The 21459-nt window shown below is 37.0% G+C and overlaps 2 protein-coding genes across 2 annotated transcripts in view; one reads left to right on the forward strand and one right to left on the reverse strand.

Moving 5' to 3' along the window:
• Window positions 1-21459, reverse strand: part of LOC118045848 (mediator of RNA polymerase II transcription subunit 15a) — a 63198-nt gene that overhangs the window by 34382 nt on the left and 7357 nt on the right. The window lies entirely within an intron of this gene.
• Window positions 10706-14182, forward strand: LOC140955452 (cuscuta receptor 1-like). Its single transcript, XM_073408399.1, has 6 exons — window positions 10706-11067; window positions 11167-11591; window positions 12632-12790; window positions 12939-13019; window positions 13127-13276; window positions 13365-14182. Exons 3-6 carry the CDS (start codon window positions 12763-12765, stop codon window positions 13835-13837), a joined length of 732 nt encoding a protein of 243 aa, XP_073264500.1. The 5' UTR covers window positions 10706-11067; window positions 11167-11591; window positions 12632-12762; the 3' UTR covers window positions 13838-14182.

The raw sequence follows: 21459 nt of genomic DNA on the forward strand, positions 1-21459 counted from the left end.
CAAGTTTATCTTTACAAAGATTACTATGCAAAACATCGAGGATTTTTGCTTCGTAAGCATTGTAAAGAGGGGGCATCTGTTGCTACCCAATTTTTGACCCATGTTTTTGATATATTTTCAAAAAATTCCAAAAATAGAGAAAACAAAGAAAATCCAAAAAAATATGTTTTTTAATATATTTTCGTCATTTTAGCATTTTCAACGTCGTCTTAAAAAGAATTTAAATTTTTAAGGGTCTTTCGAACGCGTTCGACTTTTCACGCGTCATTTTTAAAATCATTGATTTTCCACATTTTGAGTCGACGTTGATATTGCTCGTTTTCAAAAAAATACAAAAAAACAAGAGAAATCAAATTTTACAAAAAAAGAAAGTTAAGGGACCAATGTTGAAAACTTGGCAATATTTTTGCCTATAAATACTGGTGTCCAACACTTGCAAAAGGGGGGGTTAATTTTGGAAACACCAGAAAAATACAAAAAAGAAAAAACCCTAAACCTATCTTCTCCCCCATTTTTTTCAAACAGTCGTTGGCTATCCCCCCCTTCCTCGGAGTTTGATTTTTTATTTGGTCACCCGAAACCAAGCCGACCTTCCCCTGGTTTTGAATGCCTTTTTTCTCAACACCGACCCCCAGCCTCTGCTTTGTTTTGTTTTTCTTTCAACACCGGAACCATTTTCTTCTTCTCCAAACAGCCGCCGATCATCTCCTTCTCCTTTTGAAATCAAAAGCCAGCGCCACCCCTTCTCCCCTCATCACAGTTCTCTCCCAGCCTTTCTTCTTCACCCATAGGAGTCAACAACGCCGTCCACCACAGCGGCTTCGTCCATCACAGCGGCGCCCTCAGTTCCACCCGAGCATTGGCGGCACGCCCACAGACCCGATCAGTTCGCTCCTCTCAGCCATCAACGGCGCCGGCCACGAACCAATCGACAGACCCCACCGCCGCACAGCCTCATCCCCTCAACCAGAGAACGGGCGGAGTTCGTTTCTCCATCGCCACCGACCCGAACTCCTCAGCACCGCCACCGGGTTCCTGCTTCAATTGACCACCGACAACTCCTCCTCCACGACGATCTGCCACCGGAGACGAAGAAGAAACCCCTAACAGACTGATCTGGGAAAGAAGTAGAACCGAAACTGAGAAGAAGAGAAATCGAAGCATGATTTCAAAAAAAAACAAAGGAAATAATAAATAAAATCGACTGGTGTTTGCGTTATTGTTATTGCTGCAGCTCACTGCCGGTGCAAGGGGGCAGAGAAGAGCAAAAGGTTCCCGATCCACCGGTTTCTGCCATCTTAGGTGGCGGCGACGCGTGACCCACGCACCGCCAGTGACGGTGGCGCGTGGAACAACGTGCCACCGTCGCCCAGCAGTTCCAGAATTCGTCCTGACAGTGTTCCGGGTTGTTTTGGGGTTCATTTCTGTAAATTTCAATTTGTTTAATGTAATATTTATTTAGTTTTGAGTTTTATTTTGTATTTTGTAAATATGGAAGAAAAAGGAAAAGAAAGAAAAGAAAAGAAAAGAGAAAGTGATAAATATATAAAAAAAGAAGAAATGTTTGTGTGTGCTTGTACGTTTGTTTTATTTATTTATTTATTTATGTTATTGAATTAAAAATCAAAAAGGACAAAAAGAATTATTTGTTAATTTAAATATGGTTAAATATCTCAAGGACAAATAAAATCAAGTTGTATTTTCCATAAAAATGTGAGAACAAGTTTCTACATATATTCGGGGATTTAATAACTGATTTATTCAAGCCTTAGAATTTAATTAATATTTTAAATTTTTAAATCACATCAGCACACAAAGCAGCTTACCTCAGGTAGGGTGCGTTAGGGGTGCTAATACCTTCCCTAACCACAACCAGTCCCTTACCCGCAATCTCTGACAAGACCAGTACATCAGGTTTCCTAGTAGCCCTCAATAAATTACTAGGTGGCGACTCCCACGAACGAATTCAAAGCAAAAACAACAAACGAGAAAAATCGCCAGCCGATGCTGCGCGTCGGATTTTTTTTGGGGTGTGACAAATTGCATGGATAAATGATTAAGTGGTCACTTTATAATCATCTGTAATTGTTTTTTTTTTAAAGAATAGAGTTTATCAACCATAACAATGTGCATTTTGAAAAAAAAAATATAAAATATAAAATAAATTAAAAAATCATTATACCTTCACGCACTAAAAAAAAAGTTTATCACTGGCTGAATGAATTTCTTCTCTATATAAAAGCCCAGACTAATATCGCACCCCTACACTGGGGGCAAGACGAGATGTTTTATGAAAAGTTTTACGTGTTTAAAATTTGATGGAAGCTTATAGATTTGAAAACCAAGCTAAAGCATTTGACAAAAGCATGACAAAGAGGCAAATACAAGTCATACATTTTGAGAAAAGGACTACTTGAAGAAAGTCAAAGACTTCTTCTCCAAGAATATAATAGGCAACACGAGAGATAAATCCAGCATACGACTTCAAAAGCAAGTTCATGTTAAGAGGGAGTCTCATGAACTAGAAGAAGAGGCTGGGACCTATGTTTCAAAACCAGGTATAAATGCATGCATTGCATCTAATCATAAATCATTGCATATATGTTTTTTTTTGGATCGTTACAGGAGGAGATCTTAGCGCATTCCAACAAGATTATGGACGAAGAAAGAATCATTGAGTTGATTCTAGAACAACAAGAAGAGAAGATAATGGTTTTCAAACCCTGCCAGTAGGAAGAACGACATCGGTAGCATTGAATAAAAGGAATCACCAGATGGGATTCCAAGTTGTTTGAGATCGCCAGAAGGGGTCTCGTTTTCGATATTCATCAATGGAGGTCGCTAGAAGGGACCTCAAATTTTAGCTTTGGTATAAAAGGAATCGCCAGATGGGATTCCAAGTTGTTTGGCTAAAGGAGATCGCCAGAAGGGATCTCATATTTCGATGAAGGTCGCCAGAAGGGACCTAATATTTCAGCTTTGAATAAAAGGAATCGCCAGATGGGATTCCAAGTTATTTGAGATCGCCAGAAGGGATCTCGTACTTCGACATTCATCAAGGAAGGTCGCCAGAAGGGACCTCATTTTGAAAAGCATGGAGTTTACCATTATTCCCCCTGGGTAGGTCACCCATACAATGAGACCATCATTTTTCTTGGGTAGGTCACCCATACAATGAGACCATCATTTTTCTCGGGTAGGTCACCCATACAATGAGACCATTCTTCATCTTTTTTACCTGCGTAGGTCACCCATAATAATGAGGCCATTCTTCCCCCCTAGGTAGGTCACCCAAAGAATGAGACCACTCTTTCCCTTTTCCACTCGGGCAGGTCACCCATCATAATGAGACCACACACACATTTTTTTTGTATTGGTTATAGGTAAAGGAATCGCCAGATGGGATTCCAGGTTAAAGGAGATCACCAGATGGGATCTCGGATGGATTTCCATGTTGATCAAACTAAAGTAAGAATTCAGAGGATCACCGGATAAGGATCTTGGGATGACTAAGTTTTGATCATAGTTTTTGGGCTAAGGTGGATTGTTGTAAAAGACAAAGTTTCAGATCATTTAAGCTCCGACCAGATCAGTTTCGGGATTGCCGTTTTGGGTTTATCTTTATAACACTTACTGCGCAAAATCCATGCTCCGTAAGTATTATAAAGAGGGGGCATCTGTTGTAACCCATTTTTGGGTCCCCATGAAAAATAAAATAAATAGCCAAAAGAGGTTAGAAAAAATAACAGGAGGCGGAAGCGCTCAGAAAACAGTCAGAAAATTGGTCAAGGAATTTTAAAAAAAACAAGGATTGAATTTTTGACAAATATTCTTAAAGGATGAAAGCCCTATTGAGAAGGAAAATTTGAATTTTGAGGAGAAAAGCCCAAATTTGGATGTTTATGGACTTAATTGGATTTTTATTTGAATTTATAGAGGATTTGATTGCAAGAAAAATTGATTTTTAAGTCAATTTGGGCTTTAATTTGAAGAAATTTAAGTTCTGGGGCCAAAATATATTTTTGAGGAATTTATTGGGTCAAATCAGGGGCTTAATTGCATAAATATTGAAGTTTAATGGCCAATTAGAGACTTAATTGTGAAAATCCGAAACTAGGGACCAATTTGGAGAAGGCGCAAAGATAGAGGGGGCTGTTTGGAATTGTTTCAGGGGCTTAATTGAAGAAATTGAAAGTTTATTGATCAATTAGGGCCTTAATTGTGAAAATCAGAGGCCAAGGACCAAAGTGAAAAACGCGGCCAACTATAGGGGTGAGACCGAATTTGGCAGGGACGCAATTGAATTTTATTCTTGATTAAAGGACTCGATTGAAGGACTTAATAGAACAAATGACAAATTAGGGACTGATTCAAAACAAAGTTTCTGGTGCCTTTATTTTAAAATGAAACGGCGCGTTTTATCCAAAACGACGCCGTTTCATGCATAAATAAATTAAAAAAAAAAAAGAGACCAAACAGTGCCGTTTTGAACGGCATTGTTCACTTTCTTCTTCCCCCCGAACATTACAGCGGGGAAGAAGGAAAAGTTTGCATTTTTTTATTTCTCTGCAGGTCCCTCTTGCCACCGACCGAGGCCCCACGCCGGTGGGCCACCGACAGAAGACCATGGCCGACCACCCGCCGCGTCGCTGAAGCTGAGGGAGGCCCGCCTGGACAGCCGCTCCTCGACCCGCTCCTGGGCTCCACGTTGAAGCCACTCCCACGGGTTCTATAAATAACGCCCAACCCAGCACACCGAAGGGGACGAAAAAAAAAAAAAAACAAAAGAGGAAACCGAAGAAAACTAAGAAAAAAACCCGAAGGGAGGAGAGAGAGGGGAGACCGAAGAGAGAGAGAGACCCGAGGACATAGGGAGAAGAGAAAGAACGAGCAAAAGAGAGTGGGAGAGCAGAAACAAACCAAAAAACAAAGAAACCGAACCCAAAAACAGAGAAAAAAACCGAAGAGAAAGCCACTGAAAACAAGTCTCTCTCGCCGCCGTTCGAACCGCCACAGCACCGCCTGGAGCCATCGTCCACGAGCCACGCCACCGCAGCACCGCCAGTGACCGCCTCCTCCACGCCAGGTAAAGTTTCTTCTCTTTCGTTTGCAGGCGTTGCCTCCTGCATGCAGAGTTATGCATGCAGGAGGCGGGGGGAAGAAAATTAATTCTTCCCCCACCGCTGGGCCGAGGTTGGTGGGCCAGCCCGATGCTGGCCCAGCCTTGCAAGTCTGGGCCGGTCCGGGCCCAGACTGTAGGAGTTCTTGGGCCGAGATCGGCCTAATTGAATTTTGGGCTGAGGTCGGCCCGTTTTTTTTTTTATTTTTTGGGCTGAGCCTGGCCCATTTATTTGGGCCGGCCCAGCCCCATAATATAATATATTATATATTATATATTATGATATATTATAATATATGTGTGTATATATGCTATATATATGTATAAAATGTTTAAATTAAAAAATATATATTTTTGAAAAATCTTAAAAAAATATTGTTGATTTTTCTGCATAGTTTTGTCAAAATGGTTTAATGTTGGTTTGTATTTTTATACCGTAAAGATACAAAACCAGTGTTAAAAATACCCGGTTTTCGTCAAAACATCAAAGATTTTCAGAATAAAAAATGTTTTTGCTTTCAAAAAAATTCTAAAAAATCCCTAAAAATGTTGTTGATTTTTCTGCATATTTTTATTAAAGTGGATTAATATTGGGTTGTATTTTTATACCGTAAGAATACAAGCTCAGTATTAAAATACCCGATTTTCGTTAAAGCATAAAAAAATTAATATTTTCCAAAAATTGTTTTTTTTTTGTTTTAAAATACGGCCTAGTCTCTCCAATATATATATATATATAAATATTATAACATCATATTTTCACACAACAAAGAAAATTTTCAAAACAATATATGTATTAACATGCATTTTGGCTTTAATAACCAGTTTATTCAAGCCATGAGAACTAGGCCAATATTTCAAAAATTCTAAAAAAATCTTTTTGTTTTCTTTTAGTATTTGGGATTACAAATTTATACGTAAAACGTATTCCTAAATATTATTAATAAAGTTTTGGGTATAGACGTTAGAACGGTTAGGATTTTACCCGATAAGATAAAAGACCTTCTTACCGAGGAGGATTTTTCTTGAACCATAGACAGACCAACGACTAGAAGTACAATAACACTTTAGTCTTTATCAGACAATAAAACAATGTAGCTTACCTTAGGTAAGGCGTATTTGGGGTGCTAATACCTTCCCTTTACGCAACCAGTCTCCGTACCCGATCTCTGAGACCAGTTAGGGTTCCTAGTGACCAAAATACTAGGTGGCGACTCCAAAGAACCAAATCAAATAAAAATAAAAAATTTTCGCCAGTCGAACCCGCAATTAGATTTTTTTAGGGGTGCGACAATACAAATCTTACTCTAGGTTAAACCTCGAGCAGTGTCTAACGAGGATTGTTTGGGAAAAGATTCTGGAAGCCCACCAGTATGCATAAGAAAATCACCAGGAAATTACTCATCTTGGCCAGTAGTGCTATAAAGAAGAGAAAGTGGTATATCTCATCAATTACGACAATAATTGACTCCCAGTCAATGTGGTCCACGCAAATTGTTTGGTGAGGTTACATGCCAACAAAACCAATCTGAATATTTTTAATGTGGAAAAAATTATTAAATGTTGTAGTGAGATTATGTTTTTTTTTTATTATTATTTCAAGATAATAAAAACATTATATTTAGAAAGGTTTCAGATTAATTAAATAGGTTATGAAAATATAATTGCTTAGCGGTATAGATCATGAAAATATGATTGCTTAGTGGTTGTTTAATGGTATAGAAGTATTAGGTTAACAATTAGACAATAAAGTTAGAAGTTGTTAGTTTAAGTATTTTACAGGGGCTACTGTTTGATCCAAACAATGATTTGAATAGATACAATTTTTAACCCAAATTTTATACATAGGAAAAGCTTGTTCTCTCTGGTTTTTAATACCATAAACGGTGCATTAATCCAGTTTTCATAGAAATAGCTATGATGAAAATAGTAAAGAATACATGGACGGACTATCTGTCAATAATGCCCAGGAATGATTTAAACTTGTCAACAATTTTCTTGAACGTGTCCAGCTAATAGGTGCTTTAAGAGTCTATTTAGGAGTGTGGTTGTGGTTGTTTTTCACTCAGAAATGTATCAAAATAATATATATTTTATAAAAAAATTATTTTTGATATTAGCATATCAAAATGATCTAAAAACACCAAAAAAACATTAATTTAAAGCAAAGAAAAAAAATTTTCAATTTTTTTTTTAAAAACATTTTTGAAACGTCAAAACAAACAGGGAGACAAGTGTTGACCTCATAGCTTAGCCTTATTGTTGATCGTTTCAATAGAGAAGTGTTGTAACTATATTTATCTGTGGAATTCTAAGTCTGTCTTGTTTAATTACTTTGTTTTCGCTATTTTTTTTTTAAATTGCCTTGACCATCATGTTGGAGTATTCTGATCAAGAAGTTAACAATGATATAGTCCATCCTCAAGTTCAGTTTCTCATTGATCTCTTCCTAATTTAACATAAAAAATGAGAAAACTATAAAGATTACTCCTACTAAGCATGTCATGACTAACTCTTTCAACTTGTCTCAAGGTGTATGCACAACAGAAATATTCTTTAACGATCAAAAATCCATATACAACTTTTTTTAATTAAAAGATATGTTGATGGAAAGATGATGAATTGTATCTTGGTGGATGATGGTTCAACTATTAATATATTACCTCTTAATATTATAAAAGAGCTCGGGATTTATATTTATGTTTATATATAAAACACAATGTTGTTTTGACACACACACATAAATTTAAGGTTAATCCAAGTTGATCTGGACTTGATAAAAAATCATGATACAAATCTTATCCTAGGTTAGCCCCCGAGCCGGGCTAACGAGGATTGTTTGGAAAAAGATTATGGAAGACCACCAGTATGCATAAGGAAATCACCAGGAAATTACTCATCTTGGCCAATAGTGCTATAAAGAAGAGAGTCGTATATCCACTTTCTCATCAATTACGACAATAATTGACTCCCAGTCAATACGGTCCACGCAAATTGTTTGGTGAGGTTACATGCCAACAAAACTAATTTGAATATTTTTAATGTGGGTAAAACTTTTAAATGTTATAGTCAGGTAATGTTATGTTTTCTTTATTTTGAGACAAAAAAAAACATTATATTTAGAAAGGTTTCGAATTAATTAAATAGGTTATGAAAATATAATTGCTTAGTGATAATAAAAATATGATTGCTTAGTGGTTGTTTAATGGTATAGAAGTATCAAGTTAAAAATTAGAAAAATAAAGTTAGAAGTTGTTAGTTTAAGTATTTTACAGGTGCTGCTGTTTGATCCAAAAAATGATTTGAATAGATACAGTTTTTTACCCAAATTTTATACATAGGAAAAGGTTGTTCTCTCTGGTTTTTAATACCATAAGCGGTGCATTAATCCAGTTTTTATAGGAATAGCTATGATGAAAATAATAAAGAATACGTGGACTATCGAATGATTTCGGGGATTATTATAAATTATATAAAAGGAATTGCTATCTGAATTATATATATGAATGAAAAGGTAATGAGACTAGTTTACAACCCAAAAAGCATAATAGAATTCTGAATGTTATAGGAGCTATGATTAGTTTATTAGGTAGCATGTAGTTAACAAATTATTGTAGTTAAGTGTCGAAGGGATTTTAACAGGTTATATGCTTGTGAATAGGTTTTTTGATCTAAGATTTCAGACCAGGCAAAGTATAGAGAAGTTAGTAGCAGTGAGCAAGAACCCTGAACTTACAAACCACACCAGTATAAAAAATGTGAGGAATCATTAGCAAAAAATAAAAACAAATAATGACATAAGCAAATAATGTGAGGAATCATAGACATCAAATAGTAATTTTCTTGAACCGGAAGAACCCTTCATTTATGGCTATGTTCCAAGATATATAAGTGAATTAGTTGCAAAACAGGGGAGTCTCTGTGAAAACATTACAATAGCATTTACTCTGAGCAAGAACGCTTCTATGCATGTGCTGTAATTGACAAAGAAAAGGAGAAATCCTTTCAATTTATGAAAATGCAATGAGTTAACCTTATCTCACACTGCAATATATACTCTACAGTATTCATGTATGAAAACATTTGAACGGGAATAAATAAAATAATTCATCAAACAATATGAGAGTTGTTTGGAAAAAGATTCTGGAAGAGCACCAATATGCACAAGGAAATCACCAGGAAATTACTGCATGGTTGTGTTTAAAAATCAAAAGGGCACATAGCAAGTCTAGCATCCTTTTAATGCTAGACTCATCTTCGCCAGTAGTGCTATAAAGAAGAGAAAGTGATATATCCACTTTCTAATCAATTACTTTAGATTTGTGGAAGATATGATACAAGAGAAAGTGGTATATCCACACTCTATAACGGGTGGCAAGCTCCTTGCTTTTCACGTGATGATGCCCCCCTCTTTCTTTCTTTCTTTTTTTTTTTTATAAAAAAAATCCCTTTTATGCTTAAAATCCACCCACTAAGAGCTTATTTGTTAGTGTGGTTGTGGTTGTTTTTCAAATAATTTTTCGTGTCAAAATACATGCCAATGATATTTTCTTATTTTTAAAAAATTATTTTTGACATCAGTACATCAAAATAATTTGAAAACACTAAAAACATATTAATTTGAAGTTAATAAAAAAATAAAATAAATTTAAATTTTTTTAAAAACGCTTTTAAAATGCAGAAACAAACAGTCTCTAAAGGGTCGATGAAGTGGCCGCTAACAACAACCCAGATAAGATGTTGCTTGTTCTTACAGGGAGAGGAATCCCAGCTCCAGACAGCAGAAGGGAGATCGTTTCCCTACATCTTCATCATTAGAGCACAGCAATAACTCAAAGCTCTACCATGTCACCATCGCTTTTTTGATTGCTATCTTCGGTTGTTATACCTACAAATCCAAGAACAATAGACAACTTAAACGTTAATCTTATTATTTTCTTTGGAGTTTTTTTTTTTCTTTTGCAAAATAGCACCTAGAAAAAAACAATAACACAATTCAAAATTTATTTAAAGAAATAATATATACACTTTCTCATCAATTACTTAAGATTTGTGGAAGATATGAATGATACAAGAGATAAGAAAATGATTGTTATTATCGACAATTTCTCTGTTTTATATATATATATATATATATATATATATATATATTATGCGGAGTTTCATCCTTTCCATTAGATAATAAATAATATTGTATATATTCTTTTTTGAGAAGTAACTCATTTGCACACCCTTGTTGTAGTTTTCTATTCAATTTCACACCAGAGTGTAATATAAAAAAACTTTTGAAAAGTATTTTATTTTCTTTCCATTCACCCCAGCACTACGACAATAATTGACTCCCAGTCAATAAGGCATAACTCATTTGAATATTTTTCCCAACCTGGCGAATAGACTGTGTTAAACAATAAAATAATATTGAAATCCAAAAATATTCCAAAAATAAATGAAATAAAGAAAACATCTGCACAACATAGAATATGCAGATAAAGTCATGGAAATGGCCAAAGAGTAGTATAAATAGGACCTCTATGGTTACCCAAAGGCACATAACAAACAACAATATTCTACGAAGGAGTTCATAGAATTATCTAAGATGATGATGAAAAGAATGAGGGCTTGGATGTTGCTAGCATTGTTGACTTTGGTTGGCGAATGGTATGGCCGTTGTTATGGATGTTTGGAGGAAGAGAGGATTGGTCTCTTGGAGATCAAAGCTTTGGATGGCTTTTACTTGAGAGATTGGGTGGACAGTAGTAATTGTTGTGAGTGGCGTGGGATCGAGTGTGATAACACTACAAGGCGAGTGATCCAACTCTCTCTTTTCAATGTAAGGGATTTCCGCTTGGGCGATTGGGTTCTCAACGCATCTTTGTTTCTGCCTTTTAAAGAATTGCAAAGTCTTGATTTGAGATGGAATGGATTGGTTGGTTGCATGGAGAATGAAGGTTAGTTCAATGTTTCTGCACTTAATTATAATCATAAAATAAATGAAGGTTGGATGGTGTTTAATGTCAATTATCTTGCTTTGATGATTCTCTTTCCAGGCTTCGAAGTCCTATCATCAAAACTGAGGGAACTTGACCTAAGTTTTAACCGATTTAATAATGATAAAAGCATTTTGTCATGTTTCAATGGTAACCTTTCCACTCTCAAGTCTTTGGATCTATCATGTACTGAGTTGACAGCTGGATCACGTAGCTTCTATGGTAACCTTTTAGTTATTTATTTAGCTTTGAAACATTTTCTTTTCTCCTTCTCATATCATTTTTTTCTACGCATTTAATTATTTCCTTCCAATATGCTCTTGAGGAACATCATGCAGGTCTCAAAGTCTTGTCATCAAGGTTGAAAAAGCTGGAGAACCTTTATCTAAGTTGGAATCAATACAACGATAGCATTTTTCCATCTCTAACTGGATTTTCATCCCTCAAGTCTTTGGATCTCTCAGGCAATCAGCTGACAGGATCAGGTATAATACACAGTTTCTACCTAAATGCTTCACATGACATTCTCTTAATTATATTGTTTCTTTATCAACAAAAATGAGGACGACTTTATATCTACGTAAAGAGGCAGTTGGAATGAGGTCCAGGAGGCATGTATTTTATTCTTATTTTGGCCCTTTTATGCCAAAAGTGTTGTAATATTTAGATTAAATTAGCAATCAGAAGTTCACTTCAAAACTCTCCCATAAATATATATTTTATATTTATCTTTTTAAATAAATATATTTTTATATATGTTTTTTCTATCTTGAGATACTTGGTCAAACACAACTCTAAATATTTTTTTTAATGCATTTGAGTTTGAATGGGTCTTGAATAACATAATAAGAAGCTCTCTCCTAGAATATTATAACTAAGAAAATTGTAATTACTAAAACTTGGATCTTAACATCAATTAAAAAAAACACTATCCAATACAAATCACTCGTGTTTTATCAATAAAGAGAACATAAAACCCACATATTTGATATTTAATTCTTGTTTGTAGCCATTTATTATTTCCTCTCTTTTTAACCATGGTTTTATATTATTTTGGACATTTTCTTCATCAAAATATTATTCTGCGATGGAGGATATATTGCCTTATGGTCGTGGTGAATGGTGAAATATTTGGACTTTGAGAAATAAAACGTGAAAAAGTTTATAATTTTTTGATGCCATGGATAAAATTGGGAAAGCACTTGCTAGAAAACAAAGGCAGTTAGGAACAAATTATAATGACTAAATTAGTGACAACTAAGCATCTTACCAACTAAATAGATAGAGGAATTAAGTTACGATTATTATTCTTGTTTTAATTACCGATGAGGTCTTAATTATAAGTTTCTTTATCTTGTTTCGTAAGTCTATCATAACTTAGCTTCCATCTTTTTATGTATAATTTGAGAATCATATATCAATTGAACAACAGATCTCATCAATTCTAATTATCTTTAGTTTCTATCTATTATGCATATCGTGAGCTCATAATTATGACTTACTCTTAGAAACAACTCTCTTGCAGGTTTTGAGATCATATCATCACATTTGGGAAAACTTGAGAACCTGGACCTGAGCTATAATATATTAACCGACAGCATTTTCTCACATCTGCGTGGACTTTCTTCTCTCAAGTCTTTAAATTTATCAGGCAATATGTTGCTAGAATCGACGACTGTCAATGGTAAAGTTGTGAAATCTCTGGATTTTTCAGGCAATTTGTTGTTTATATCCAAAAATCAGTTCTTTATCATAGGTTTAAGAACTTGATCAAGATAACACTTAATTTCAATACTTACTTGATTGCCTGTTTTCAATTCTACACATCATAGGTTTAAGGACACTGGAATTCCTGCAGTCATTGCCAATATCCCTGAAGACCCTTTCTCTCAAGGATACTAATTTAAGTCAAGGTTAATCATAGTTTAGTTTCTTAAAATCATAATTAATAATATTGAATGGAATGGCCATTTTGTACCACCATAATTTTCATCATATCTTTTTTTTTTTTTTTTCACAGGGACTTTCTTCAATTCTAGCACCCTTGAAGAATTGCATCTAGATAATACTTCTCTCCCAATAAACATTCTCCAGAACATTAGAGCGTTGCCTGCTCTTAAAGTTTTGTCTGTTGCTGAATGTGACCTCCATGGCACCCTACCCACTCAAGGTAAATTAACAATTCTCCATCTGTCTATCATTACATCATCAATAAAAGATTCTTTCAACATTTAACTATTTCAAGATAAATTATACAGGTTGGTGTGAATTGAAGAATCTGAAGCAGTTAGATCTCGCTAGAAATAATTTTGGAGGTTCACTCCCAGATTGTTTCGGGAATTTGTCATCTCTACAACTATTAGATGTTTCTGAAAACCAATTTATTGGAAATATTGCCTCTGGTCCTCTTACCAACCTCATATCCCTTGAATTCCTCTCACTATCAAATAACCTCTTTGAAGTTCCCACTTCAATGAAGCCTTTTATGAACCACTCAAGCCTCAAGTTCTTCTCCAGTGAGAACAACAGACTATTAACAAAACTGGTTGCCTTTGATAATTTGATTCCAAAGTTCCAACTAGCCTTTTTTAGATTGTCAAAAACATCGGAAGCACCCAATGTAGATATTCCCGACTTCCTTTATTACCAATACGACTTAAGAGTCCTTGATCTCTCCCACAACAACATCACTGGAATGTTTCCATCATGGTTGCTTAAGAACAATACATGATTGGAGCAACTATATCTGAGCGAGAACTCCTTTGTTGGTACTTTGCAGTTGCAAGATCATCCATATCCAAATATGATGGAATTATATATATCCAACAACAACATGAATGGTCAAATTCCAAAAGATATTTGTTTGATCTTTCCAAATTTGTGGAGCTTAAGGATGGCTAAGAATGGATTCACAGGTTATATTCCTTCTTGTTTAGGAAATATTAGCTCTTTGAAAATTTTAGATTTATCCAACAATCAATTGTCCACAATAAAACTAGAACAACTAACAACAATATGGTTTCTCAAGTTGTCAAACAACAATTTAGGTGGGCAATTACCAACCTCAGTGTTCAATTCTTCTAGCCTGGCTTTTCTCTAACTAAGTGGTAACAACTTTTGTGGCCAAATATTTTCATTATATAGGGAGAAATCATGGAGTGTATTGGATTTGAGTAACAACCAGTTTTCAGGCATGCTTCCTAGGTGGTTCGTCAATTCTACATACCTTAGGGTAATTGATTTGTCTAAAAACCATTTTAAGGGTCAGATCCCAAGAGACTTTTGTAAGCTTGACCAGCTTGAATATTTGGACCTTTCTGAGAACAACTTGTCTGGATATATGCCATCTTGTTTCAGTCCACCACCTCTAATCCATGTGCATCTATCCAAAAATAGATTGAGCGGTCCATTAACATATGGATTTTATAACAGCTCTTCTCTGGTTACGATGGATCTTCGAGATAACAGCTTCACCGACACCATTCCAAATTGGATTGGCAAACTTTCATCATTGAGTGTTCTTGTTCTGAGGGCTAATCACTTTGATGGTGAGCTCCCTGTTCAGTTATGCTTGTTAGAACAATTAAGCATTTTGGATGTTTCACAAAACCAACTCTCTGGTCCATTACCCTCCTGTTTGGGCAATTTTACTTTAAAGGAAAATTCCCAGAAAGCATTGGTGTATCCCGATGGTAATGGTCTAATAGGGTTCATAGTAAAAGCTTATTATGAAACAATAGGTCCACCACTAGTTGATAGTATTTTGAACTTGGAAAATTATATTTGGCTTAACTTTACAGAAGAAGTGATGGAATTTACAACTAAAAATATGCATTATGGTTACAAGGGAAAAATTCTCAGCTACATGTCTGGTATTGATCTCTCCAATAACAACTTCGGAGGAGCAATCCCACTAGAATTTGGAAACTTAAGTGAGATACTGTCATTAAACTTATCACACAACAATCTCACTGGATCTATCCCTGCAACATTCTCAAATCTAAAGCAGATTGAGAGTTTGGATGTTTCTTACAACAACTTGAATGGTGTCATCCCTCCACAACTTACGAGAATCACCACACTAGAAGTTTTTAGTGTGGCGCACAATAACTTGTCAGGTAGGACACCCGAGAGAAAATATCAGTTTGGGACCTTCGATGAAAGCTCTTACAAAGGAAATCCTTTCTTGTGTGGACCTCCATTGCGAAACAATTGTAGCGAGGAAGCAGTGTCGTAGCAGCCAATGCTTGATGAGGAACAAGGAGATGATGGTTTTATTGACATGGAGTTCTTCTACATCAGTTTTGGTGTATGTTACACAGTTGTGGTGATGACAATTGCAGCAGTTCTCTACATCAATCCATATTGGCGACGCAGGTGGTTGTACTTCATTGAAGAATGCATAGATACTTGCTACTATTTTGTGGTGGCTAGTTTTCGCAAGTTCTCCAACTTCAGACGATGAATTTGTTATGATTGTTTGTCTCTAAGTTCAGCCTTTCTATTTGATTAGTTATTTGGGCTAGTTGAGAATAATGGAATGTGTTGGGTTGTGTCTTAGCCAACCTTCCTATTTATATAGAGGCAGTAGAACACTGCAGTAACTGTAATGATTACAACATCCTATATTAGAATCCTATTATGATAGATACATGAGTAACTGTAATGATTACAACATCCTATATTAGAATCCTATTCTATAATATGCCCCCTCAAGCTGAGGGTGGGGGATCAACCCGAAGCTTGAATCGAAAAGCAATAAAGGATGCAACAGGAAGCGGTTTAGTGAAGACATCAACAAGTTGATCTCGAGAGGTAATAAAATGAATCTGAATTTCTTTCTTGGCAACACGGTCACAGATAAAGTGATAATCCACTTCAACATGCTTAGTACGAGCATGGAAGATAGGATTTGCTGAGAGATAGGTAGCACCAAGATTATCACACCAAATGGTAGGGGCAGAGATTGAGGGAACCTGCAAATTTGTTAACAAGTATTGAAGCCAAATGACTTAAGCGGTACCATCAGCAAGGGCTTTATACTCAGCCTCAGTAGAGGAGCGAGCAACAGAGCGTTGCTTGCCGGATTTCTAAGAAATCGGCGTCTGATCAAAAAAGACAAGATAGCCGCCCGTAGACTTGCGATCATCAATACTACCAGCCCAATCTGCACATGTAAAGCCATGTAGAGCAAAAGAGGAGCCTCGAGTGATATGGAAACCATAAGATGTTGTACCTTTAAGATAGCGTAAAATACGTTAGATAGCGGCCCAATGAGAATCTGTAGGAGCATGCATAAACTGACAGACTCTGTTAACAGCAAAGCATATATCTGGACGGGTGAAGGTAAGATATTAAAGAGCACCCACGATTTGATGAAATCATGTAGGATCAGAGAATGAATGATCCGGTAATAAAATGACTTTCGAAGGGGAGATTGGAGTTTCAACTGTTTTGTAGGAAGTCATACCAGCTCGGGTGAGGATGTCAAGAATATATTTATGTTGACGCACCATTAAACCCATACTGGTAGGCTGAACTTCAATACCCAGAAAGTAGTGAACAACACCTAAGTCACGAAGCTTGAACTCAGAGCTGAGTAACTGTATAAGGTGATGGAGCATAGCAGAGTTGCTACCCGTGAGCAGAATATCATCAACATACACCAGGAGATTAAAGATATTAGTACCATCAGATAAGGTAAACAGGGAGGTGTCAACCTTGGAAGCTCGGAAACCGATGGAGAGCAAAAAATCACTTAGACGAGTGTACCATGCTCTCGATGCCTGTTTCAAACCATACAATGATTTGTGCAATCTGCACATATGAGATGGAAGAGAAGAGTCAACGAAACCTGGAGGTTGTTTCATGTAGACCTCTTCAGTAAGAACACCGTTGAAGAAGGCATTATGAATATCAAGCTGATGAATCTTCCAATTTCACGAAACCGAAATAGAGAAAACCAATCGGACAGTGGCCTGCTTAATAACTGACGGTTGTAGCGAGGAGACCTGTGGCAGCTAATAAGAAGACAAATCAACCATAAGTTGCAGACCAACGGGAGAGGATGATAAAGAAGCAGCCTCAAGCATAGGACTGTCAGTAGAGGAGGGGTTGGAGGTAGAGACTGAAGCTGCAGGAGTGCTGGCCAGGGAGGGCGAAGCAGAGGAGGGACTAGAAAGTTCCCCAAGACCATGAGGAGAGGAGACCAATTGACGATCTGAACCTGCATCATAAGGGTTAGATAAACAAGCATGGGATGATGGCCAAGGGATGGGTGGAGGTTGTGGTCGGGTGGCTGTTCGGAGTGGCAAAGCGGAGTGTTGTGGGCTGTTTGGGTGGCTAATGAAAGCCGGTAGCGGTGGGTGGTTTAGCAAATTTGGGAGGGTGATAGTAGCGGGTGGGGTGGGGGTTGTGGTGGAGACCTTTGCAATCTGTTCAGAATTATCAAATGGAAACACATGTTCATGGAAGCGGACATGATAGGAAATATAAATACGGTGAGATGCAATGTCAAGACATCGATAACCAAGATGCGAGGAACTATATCCAAAAAACACACATGGAGAGGAACGAAAATCCAATTTATGATTATTATATGGACACAGAAAAGGAAAACAAAGACACCCAAAGGTACGCAAAAAATGATAATCAGGAGACCGTTGAAATAAACAATCAAATGGAGAGCGATAGGCAAGAATAGGAGTAGGCATGCAATTTATAAGATAAACAGAGGTTTCAAAAGCATAATTCCAGAATAGAAAAGGTGTTTTACATTGCCCTAAAAGAGTAAAACCTGTTTCGACAATATGCCTATGACGATGCTCTACTGTTTCATTTTGTTCATGAGTGTGGAGACAAATCAGACGATGATGAATACCAATGGTCTAAAAAAATGTGGATAGTTTTCGGTATTCATCGCCCCAATCAGTTTGAACAGATTTTATTTTTAAGGAAAATTGACGTTCGACAAGAGTTTGAAATTGATGAAAAACAGAGTAAACATCAGACTTGGCAACTAGGGGATAATACCATACATATTTAGTATAAGCATCAACGAAGATAACAAAATAACGATAGCTATCTGAAGAAAAAAGAGGAGCAGGGCCCCATACATCACTAAAAATTAATTCAAGTGGAGCAAAAGTTTTGTGACCAGTAGGTCCTAAAGACAAACGCGATGATTTTCCTAAAGGAAAACTTTGACATTGAAAATTAAGACGTTTGTTGTTACAAATAATCTTATTTTTCGAGATTAACAATTGAAAGATACGTGAAGTAGGATGACCTAGTCGACGATGCCATAAATCGGCAGAGGCAGAAGTGTAGGGAGACCAATAGGCTTGAGGAACTGATGTGACAGAAGACTTGGTCAGGGCATAGAGACCATCTTTACTCTGACCTGAGAGAAGGACTTCATGGGTGCTGAAATCCTTGACATAAAATACACGAGGGTGAAATTCAAAATAAACATTATTATCAAGACAATTTCTGAACAGAGAGTAGAGGTTTTGTGATTGCAGGAACATGAAGAACATTAGATAAGGTGAAAGAACGATGTGGTGTATATATTTTTGTATGACCAAGATGAGATATAGAAAGGCCCTTACCATCACCAACATGCAAATTATCATTACCAAGGTATGGTTCTGAAGTGGTCAAGGTGGCAAGATCAGGTGTGACGTGTTGATTGGCACTGGTATCTGGAAACCAATTAACAGAACCGGTTGAGGAGAGATTGCGCTGCACCAGGTTGGTAGTAGGTTGTTGGCCATAACCTCGCTGCTGGAATTGAGGGCAATGGGAAGCTGTATGGCCGAAATTCTGACACAGTTGGCAACGTGGATTTTGCCCCCTATTACGCTGCCAAGAGCCCTGCCTATTATCACCGAAGGAGGAGTTTTGGAAGCTGCGGTGATTAGGTCTGGAGCCAGCAAATTGGTTGCCTCTGTTGTTGGACTGGTTGGGACGCCAGCCACCATTAAAGCGGCCCCTACTACGGCCAAAATTGCCAAAAGTCTGGCGCTGTGTAGCAAGAGCAAAAGATGGAATGCTGGGTGTGGGCAGTAGAGGAGCATGTATGGCAACAGAAGATTTGTGAAGAAATTCATGTGTGAGGAGATGGCTGTGAAGATCTGCATATGATAAAGTTTCAGCCTTGATAATAAGACTGGTAACTAAGTCTTTAAACTCTCCCTGAAGACCACGAAACATATATAAATTGAAATCTTCAAGTGAAACTGGCTGACCAGCAGCAGCCAATTCATCAAATAAGGCCTTCGCTTTTTGCATAAATTGAGTTACTGATTCATCACCCTGTCGAAGATCCTGAAGAGAGCCATGAAGTTGCATAATACGAGAGATGGAGGTGGAAGCGAGAGCTCGCTCAAGAGTGCCCCAAGCTGAACAAGAACTTTGACAGCCAACAACAAGATGCAAAACTTCCATAGATAGGGAGGAAAGAAGAGCACTTAGAATGAGTTGGTCCTGTTGTTTCCAGGTTTGAAAAAGCGGATTTACCTGAAGAGAGATACCATCATGGGCAAGAACATGTGTTGATGGACATGTGTTGGAGCCATCAACAAAACCAAAAACTCCTTGGCCTAGGAGATAAGGCAGCATTTGCATACGCCAATATAAATAATTGGTGTTTGTTAATTTGAGGGAGATGACTTGATGAGTGTGAGAAAGGGAGATAATGCTTGCGGCAGTAGAGGCAGCAAACATGGGCTGCAAGAGGAGGCGTTCACCAGCCATGGCAGAGGAGAATCCAGGCGGTGACGTAGTAGAGGAAAGCAAAGGAGGCGCTGCAAGAGAAGAGGGCTGCACTGTCGAAGAAGAAGAAAGCTGGACTGCTGGTGCTGCAAAATTTGAAAATGTATGTGGTGGCTGTTCCATTGAAAAAGGGAGGTTGGGAGGCTGTGAGAAAATTAGATTTAATTTATTTTACGGTTTTGTGGCTCTGACACCAAGTTGAGAATAATGGAATGTGTTGGGTTGTGCCTTAGCCAACCTTCCTATTTATATAGAGGCAGTAGAACACTGCAGTAACTGTAATGATTACAACATCCTATATTAGAATCCTATTCGGATAGATAGTTGAGTAACTGTAATGATTACAACATCCTATATTAGAATCCTATTCTATAATAGGGCTAAATATATGAATCATTAGTAAGGGAACTGATTTGGATTGGTCATTGACTCGGCTGTGATGACTTTTTTAACTCTCAAGACTTGTCCGAAAATAAATTGCCAAAACCATTACTAAGTAGAAACAAAATATTCTATGCATTAGTGACAACACTTACATCTGCCTTTGTTTCAAGGGCGACCCAACCTCAGTTATTCAATCAAAGCATTGAAATCGGAGCAAGAAGATCCACCTTCTTCAACAGCCTTCCTGGCCGTTTCTATTAGCTTCTTTGCTCTGCTCCTCATTTCCTCTGATTCTTCACCCATCATAATTTGACTTCTCTACAGCTTCACTTTTAACATGATCTCCATGCATTCTAGGCCATTCCTTAACTCCAGTCACCAACTTTTCATTATAAAATTGCTCAGCAAATATTGGCCTTATGCCTTCAAGAGTTGAGTTCCATCCTCGATGAGTCACAAATGCATCTATTGCTTCATGATCAAGAATCAAAACTTGGGAAAAGAGTGTCTTGGGAACTTACAGTAGATTTCGTTGGAACTCTTATCTCAAGACAATAGCATAGCTTCTTTAATCGGAACAGGGGAGCAATGAGAAGCTTGGAGTGGTTGCAGATTGTCTTTCTTTGGTTCATGAGGCTGCCTGTCGCGCTGAAGATTTGCCCGCAGCTTGTAAGAATCAAACCAAAGCCCCTTTTAAGAAAATTTAATGACCAAAAGGAAGAAAATCATAAAAATCTGCCTTGTGTTTAAAAAAAATCTAGTTATATCAAAGGAGAAGATATATTATATATTCATAAAAAGCTTAAAGTAGATAAACATCAAACATTGATTAAACATCTAACAATGCAAAGCAAGGTAAAAGTGCTGCTCATATCCACCAGGACTTGTTATGAAGGAATAAATATTTTGGTGCTTCAAGGGTGGTTTTTCTTTAAGTTATGTGGAACCCATCAGTAGAAAAGCAAGCTACGAAGGCTAGGCTAAGAGAAAATTTTCATGGGACTGCAATTGAGGAACTGGAGGCTAGGGAAGTTGTCCTAGCTGTAGATTAGGAATAGGCCTCCTGAATCTGCTTGGGTTTAGAAAACTTACAATCTGCTTCTCATAGGAACTCAATTTCTCCTTGAAACTGGGTGTTGTGATGTTTTTAGAGACCTATAAGAATGTTATCATGCGCTCCAACATGGCCTTGAA

This window comes from Populus alba, chromosome 3 (genome assembly GCF_005239225.2).
Source record: "Populus alba chromosome 3, ASM523922v2, whole genome shotgun sequence".
In the NCBI taxonomy this organism is placed as follows: Eukaryota; Viridiplantae; Streptophyta; class Magnoliopsida; order Malpighiales; family Salicaceae; genus Populus; species Populus alba.

Bases quoted from the DNA above. Each gene is read 5' to 3' on its own strand.
- LOC140955452 (XM_073408399.1), top strand. From the start codon at position 12,763: ATGTTGCTAGAATCGACGACTGTCAATG. The intron at 13,020-13,126 runs GTTAATCATAGT...TTTTTTTCACAG, and splicing joins GGATACTAATTTAAGTCAAG to GGACTTTCTTCAATTCTAGC. The intron at 13,277-13,364 runs GTAAATTAACAA...TAAATTATACAG, and splicing joins TGGCACCCTACCCACTCAAG to GTTGGTGTGAATTGAAGAAT.